The sequence below is a fragment of the Phalangium opilio genome, unplaced genomic scaffold (assembly GCF_054372755.1).
Source record: "Phalangium opilio isolate 3A_F unplaced genomic scaffold, DU_Popi_V2 ptg000391l_1, whole genome shotgun sequence".
Lineage (NCBI taxonomy): Eukaryota > Metazoa > Arthropoda > Arachnida > Opiliones > Phalangiidae > Phalangium > Phalangium opilio.
The window spans coordinates 1,092,851-1,099,865 of NW_028324235.1; the positions used below are offsets into that span (position 1 = coordinate 1,092,851).

General features: G+C 34.3%; 1 protein-coding gene across 1 annotated transcript; it reads left to right on the forward strand.

The window, feature by feature from the left end:
- Nucleotides 1–4,879: 4,879 nt before the first annotated feature.
- LOC149594057 (uncharacterized) lies at nucleotides 4,880–6,088 on the forward strand. The gene is made up of 3 exons (XM_089861602.1): nucleotides 4,880–5,081; nucleotides 5,153–5,415; nucleotides 5,483–6,088. The coding sequence occupies exons 1-3, from the start codon at nucleotides 5,012–5,014 to the stop codon at nucleotides 6,086–6,088; spliced, it is 939 nt and encodes a 312-aa protein (XP_089717728.1). The 5' UTR covers nucleotides 4,880–5,011.
- The last annotated feature ends 927 nt before the right edge of the window (nucleotides 6,089–7,015 follow it).

Sequence of the window (7,015 nt, forward strand, 5' to 3'; positions counted from 1 at the left end):
GATTTTTAGGGATGGCAGGTTGACATAACCGGTTTATTAATCACTATTCTCAAATAGTAGCTCCCATTAATAAACTTAAAAGAAAAAGGTCAGAAATTTAATTAGGTTACTGAACAGCAGATGCCATTCGATAAAATAAAGGAAGAAATATGCAAGGCGCCGCCTTTGGCTTCCTTTAGAAGGGATTCCCCTTGCATTCTAACTACAGATGCTAGTGACGCAGGGTTAGGTGCCCTTCTATCCCAAAATTCAGAATGATACAGAAGTCCCTATAGCATATGCTAGTACTGGACTTAAAGATGCCGAAACTATATACTCCACTAGCGAGAAAGAATGTTTAGCTATTTGTTGGGCAGTTAAAAATTTAGACCCTTTTTAGAAGGTCGTAAGTTCACAGTTTTCACTGACCATCAAGCTTTGCAATGGCTGTTCAATATTAGGGAACCAAATTATCGCCTAGTTAAATGGGCCATGTATCTTCAAACGTTTGACTTTAACATTAAACACAAGAAAGGAGTAGAGAATGTGGTAGCTGACGCGTTATCGAGAGCCCCGATAAACGTCTTAAGCATTAATTTTAGCTCTTCCCTTTCCTCATCTACACAGAAAAAACAACGTTTAGGTTTTGAGCACATCCATTTGATTTAAACATGTTGAAAATCTAAACCCCTAGATTTGACGTACGAAAACTAAACACCAACTAGTACCAATGGGTGCAATAGCTAAACATATAAAAACTAAACACAACAGCGCATTGAAAGCCTTTAAAAACACGTTTAAAATCTGAACTTATCGTAAAGTGGACATAAACCGAAACGCCAGGGTTTAAACGTGTTCAAAACCTACTCTAGGTGTAAAGGATATAAACATATTGACGTCATGTAGTTAACTCGAGCATCTGAGGAAGAATAATTAATATTTTATTTGGTGAATCGGTTTTAACCCCTTTTCATGCCGAGAGGCCAAGGTTCAGAAATTTGGGAATGGGGTACATTCATTCGCTGGTGCTTGACACGTCAAAAGTCAGAATTTACTCACAAAAAAGCCGTATTAGAACTTCGCCCATATTTAGTAAATAAATAAAATTTTATTTTTATATTAGTTTGGTTTATAACTGGGTTTAATTTTGAGTTATGAATTCTAATTTTAGAAAAGTGTTGCTCATTAAACGGTTTGACTCACGCTAAAATTGCCTTCAAAAATGTTTCAGTGACCATTTCTGTTGTGAACTGTAAGTTTAGATCAGAGGTTTAGTACATATAAGCGATCAAAATATATTATTTGTTATCTTGGCGTACCAACGTAAAAACATCAAAATGGGGTTTTCTATTAAAAATCAAGACGATTCTAAACTTGCAAATAAGTGTATAGAATATGTTAACACTTTTTGAAGCCTTTCTAGGCACCTGGGACCGGTCAGTTCAACGTTTTTGCTAGGGGACGACCACGTTGACTGTTTTACCATTACCAGGGTACTTATATTTGTACGCGGCGATCGGCAAGGGTTACGAGAAACGTCTAGCCTTCCAATGGCGGGGTCTTCCTCCAAAGGTTCACGCAATTGCGATGTTCTTATCTACAGCTGCGATTCGAATCCTTTATATACTACCTATTTGAGTAAGGCGAAGCAACAGGCGTATGTTTCATTTCAAACGTCAATATTAGTCAAGTCTTTCAAGAATGTTTAATTGTTCTTTTTTAAAACGATGTAAAGCTCAATAAGGCGAACAACTAACGAATAAAATATCAAATATTAATTATATATTTATTTTAATATTTAAGATAATTTTGTTTCTCAATTCAAAATTAATACGGAAAGAGTTAAAAAGCAGTCTATGTTTTTGTCTGTGTGTGTCGGTCCGTTGTTACACTAGCGCGCTGCTTTAGCAGTTCGCTTTGCTTTAATGTGTAAAGAAATCCTACTGAACCTTAATATTCACGTTTTCCATAATTTAAAGTGAATATGTGGAAATATTTCTCGTAATTACGATGCATTTAGTACTTTTCTAGCTTTAAAGCTCTGTTTCATTTTGATATTCCAAGGATATTTTTAATATTATTATTTGAAATTGCTGTTTATATATTCCTTAAGCTATACTATATCTGTATATAGAATAATCCTTGATCTAAAGATTTCAAGAAGGAAGCTTAGGCCTGGACTCAATCGGGTAAATCAAATATTATCCGCAATAGGCTTAGTGAACCAAAGAGTAAATAATTGAGACTTAAGGTGAACTAAACTGTGGGTTTTATTTTCGTGTCTGTAATGAAGGGACATTAACGGTTCAGAGTGAGTCGAAAGTTATTTACACGTTTAAATAATCAGGTTTAGATTTAATAATAGAAGAAAAGATCATATTGGCATTTAGACCAGTGAAAAGCCTAATGGAAAACGGGTATTAGCTACGGAATGCATCATGGTGGCAATTTGATCAGTGGAAGGGCTAATCGTTATTGGGTTATAGCTTAGAAGTTTTCATTCTTATTATGGTGCGTATTGACTTTCAGTGCGTCCAACCACAAGTCAGCTTTGGTGATATTTAACGTTAACACTCATGTTGGCAAACTTAGAAAATCGTTGAGGTGAAACGAGACTGTAGTGTTTATACTGCTAACCAGTTGTGAATGTAGCTATAAGAAAATAGGGTTAACAGTTGAGGCATAGACAGTTGGGCCTTTTCAAAGACATAAAGGTTATATCTCTCCAAAATCTATACACTTCATTTCCTGTTTTTTTCCCATTTACTTAATAAATGTGTCCAAGACGTATCATTATTGGATGTAAATGTCGTCTGCTTTACTGTATATTCGCTATGCTCGGAATACTGGTTTAAAAATTCGTAAATTTTTACTTCAAAAAAGAGAAATAACTCTATATCTAGGTTAATAAGTTTGTAGTAGTAGTCCTCCTCTTGACTCGGAGAGACGAAGTCAATGAAGATAAACATCAATATTTTGGAAAAGGCTTAACAATGTTAAATGATTTATAAAATATTACGAACCTAACCTGGTTTTGAACAAAAAGGTTTTATTGGACGAAAGTGTTTTTGTTAAATGCTTAACCAAGGTCCAATTTTCACTTTTTCTGTATACTATTATATTATATATTTAGAACACACGGTGTTGAAAACTTCCCGAGGTCGTTTTTGTTATCATCTTGTTGCATAGTCGTCAAATATTGGCGTTTCCAAGGCAGCACGAATGTATTGAAAACGCCAGCACTTTTGATGTCGCTTATTTCGACAAATAGCGTCGTTTGAATTGTAAATACCAACACCCTCGGTTGGGCTAAATTCATTAGAAACTTTAGCGGGATTCTGTCTAATGGAATTCTGCGCAATGGGAATATACCTATTTAAACATATCTAGCCGACCTGTTGGAAATGTTGTTCTATTATTAAAGCCAAGAAAGCTTATTTATTCTTCATGTCGAACCATCACTTTAAACATATATTTTGCTCAAAATTTGAGTAAAGGAAGTCCTTTTCTCAATATAAAATGAAAGTCATTGTGGCTTGCATTATTAATATAGCCACAAGGTGTTAGATTATTCACCTTGTGGTAAAATATACTTCCACTTTTTAGTTGTTTTTCTAAAATATTATAATTCTTCTTATAATAAAGATTTTAAAAAATGTATGCTATATACCAACGTATTAAAAACATGTTACGTTAAATAACACCTGGTAAGCGTTGATGTTTAGCTTAGTGTTAAGATTATTCTGTGTTTACCTCTTAAACGTGATAAAATAAGAAGTGTTCACATTTGGAACACATTTTAAGGATCCTTAGAGAAACAGAGATGTAATTAGACATCAACATTGAAGAAATAAACATTACCTCACACCAATGTTTAACTTTATAACATGTTCAGATGTTGCAAACCTATACACTCTTTTTTCTGTGTAAGCAATGGTTATTTACTAACCGTACAACACTGGTGACTCAGGAAAGCACATTGGACGATTTCCTGAACGAACTCAGAGAGAAATTTGAAAAACTCGTAAAACATCATTATACAGCCAAACATCAATCGAAATATTTAAACAATTTGAAACAAGGATTATCTCCGCTAGAAAAAGTTGTTGTCTTAATGGACTTCTCTGAGAACTACTCTTTCGTGGTACAAGATGCTGCTCAAGGCTACCACTGGGATAACTCACTAGCAACAATACATCCGGTTTTCGTCTACTATAAGAATTTTCCAGAAAATATGATGCATCTATCCTTTGTTGTTATTAGCGAATGCCTAAAGCATGACTCGGTAATGGTTCACTATTTTATCGAACAATTAATTAGCTATTTGAGGGCTCTTCTTCCAAACCTTCAAAAGATTCACTATTTTAGTGATGGTTGCGCTGCGCAGAACAAGAATTGTAAACATTTTTTTAATCTTTGCTACCACGTGGAAGATTTCAGCATGAAAGCCGAACGGAATTTTTTCGCAACCAGTCATGGAAATAGTGCTTGCGATGGCATAGGAGGTACGCTGAAACGGTTAGAAGCTCGAGCGAGTCTGCAGAAAACCGTAAAGGATCAGATTCTCACTCCTTTGGATTTTCACAACTGGGCAATTGCAAATGTTGAGAAATCTCGCATAGATTTACACGCTGAAAAACTTGGAACCGGACTGGAAAAAGCCAAAACTGTTCAAGGGACACGCACCCACCACGAGTTTATTCCTATCAGTAAAACCTCAGATATGAAAGGAAATAGGGAGGCATACTTGAATAGGGCATCGGCATCTCTAGCGCCCCTATAGTCAAAACATGGAAACAAGTTACCCCAAACAAACTCAGTAAGCGCGTGACCGCGTCTGCTACTCCATGCTTTTTTAAGCCTCGGCTACTTTTCATCCGCGGTTCCCGTTTATTTTTTCTTCTGAGTCTTCTCATCCCGGTACCTGGTCCGGAGGTTTTGTTCACTAAATTAGGTAGGTTTTTTGTTTTTTATTTATATAAAAATTAGATTAAACGATAAATTTGATAACTCAAATGACAGAAAAGCAATAATGGATGATTCAGATAGTGATTCAAGTGCAATATTGGTTCCAGATTTATCGTTTTGGGAAAAGGTGGAAGGTGAATTTTATAATTAATTTGTAGATGGTTACATTTAAGTGTAATCCCAACAGGCCAATTATTATTTACAGGTGTTATTTCAAATAACTTTGAAATTATATGCAAGCAAGCATTTAATAATATGATTACTACCTCCGACCAAGGCATGGACTGTGATTTAGCTAAAGCTATTAAGATATGTGCAAAAGAATTGGTTTCCTTCTACGCACTCAAGGAAATTTACCTTGATAAGTTTTCTCTTATGACAAACCTAACGAGGGAAAATTACGTTGAGGAATGCCAAAAGCTATTTAGGAACTGTGATATAAAAAATCACATAATTAATATTGTCGAGGTTAGTAAATATTGAAATATTTGTCTGTTGGTTGTGAGAAGAAATCACTTATAAGTTTATACTTTAGGACAATGTTCCCATTTTAACGTCAGTGTACGATATACGGTACATATCACATACCATCATGGTAGAAATTTTTGATGAAATTTTGAATGAATCTGTTACCATTACAAAACCCGAAGAGAGAAATGTTCCGGTAGCCACAGGCGAAGAAAATTACTTGGAAAACTTCAAGTTGCTACAGTTTGAAACAGCTGAAAACCATGATCTTGAAGCTGTATATTATGTTGGAGGTTCTGTCATCAGATCTATTAAGAGAAAAGTTCCTACTGATTTGTTTACCTTCATTATGGAAAGGATGTCTTTGGGCGAGCAGGACAGAATGTCAGATCCTAGTAATTGGACAGTTAAAAAGGACAGGGGGAAATTGATTCACATTAACGACAGCACTAAAGAATTGTTTGTGATAATTATTGCAATAGCCAAGAAATATTATTCCCCAGCTCAACGATACCCAAGAGAACTTCGATTAAAAGCTGAATTTGATATTTTAGCTAGTAAAATTGTAAGATCTAAATGGTCTGAAATCTGGTCTGAAGATAGATACTGTGATAAAAATGGTCTGAAATCTGGTCTGAAGATAGATACTGTGATAAAAAAGATTCAGTTTTAAAAGCTATAGTTAACATTTTTCTAACTATTTACGGTTCAGGTTTAAAAACATTCCTTTCACAAAAGCACCAAATTGCAAACAAAAGAAAGATCAAAGAAAAGAGGCTAAGGAAGCAGCTCTTAGAAATTAGTAATTCAAATCAGAGTTAGTCATCTAATGTTCAAATTAAGTTTATAGTATTAATTTGAATTTTATGTATTAAAAATGGTAAAAAATTCCTATTTTGAAAAAAGTGATAAAAAATTACAAAACACCAAAGTTAATTTCTGATTGTTATTCACTTTATTTTTAAAACCTTACAAGTTTTTAATTTTAGGAAAATCCCTAATTAATTTTAATTTAGAACTCGTGGGTTCCAAATTTCAAGATTTATCAAAAAAATTAAAGTCCTAACTTTATTAATTAACGCTACTCTAAAATAAGGCCACTATTTCCATTTTTTGGAGCCTTAACAAATGACCGAATTATTTGCGTTTTTTCATTACTCTCTCCGTAACCTTTAGCGTTTTGGTTGTGATTAGCACCAAACAAACTTCGTACTTTTCCAAAATGTTGCTCAAGACAGTCTTGATTCAAATGCGTCGTTAGAATGTATTTTGCACCTTTATTTAATAAGAAGCGGATAATTTGAATAATGGAATTAGTTGAAACACGGATGCCGTCTAGAGTTTCTTGACTTAATTGCATCATCTTTCTCTCAGCTTTAGAAAAAGCGGGATATTTATCATCTATTTCTTTTTCCCAATCTTCAAAATATGAAAGAAACTCTGTCTGCAACCAATTTAATGGCTCATCTTCCACACTTTCAATAGGACGTTTGTAATCATTTTTCTGCCGCTTTCCTGTAGCGTAATTCGATACATTCAAGATATCAAAAAATTTATCCATTAAACGAATGAATTTGACAGTTTCGCTTGCTTTTTCCCC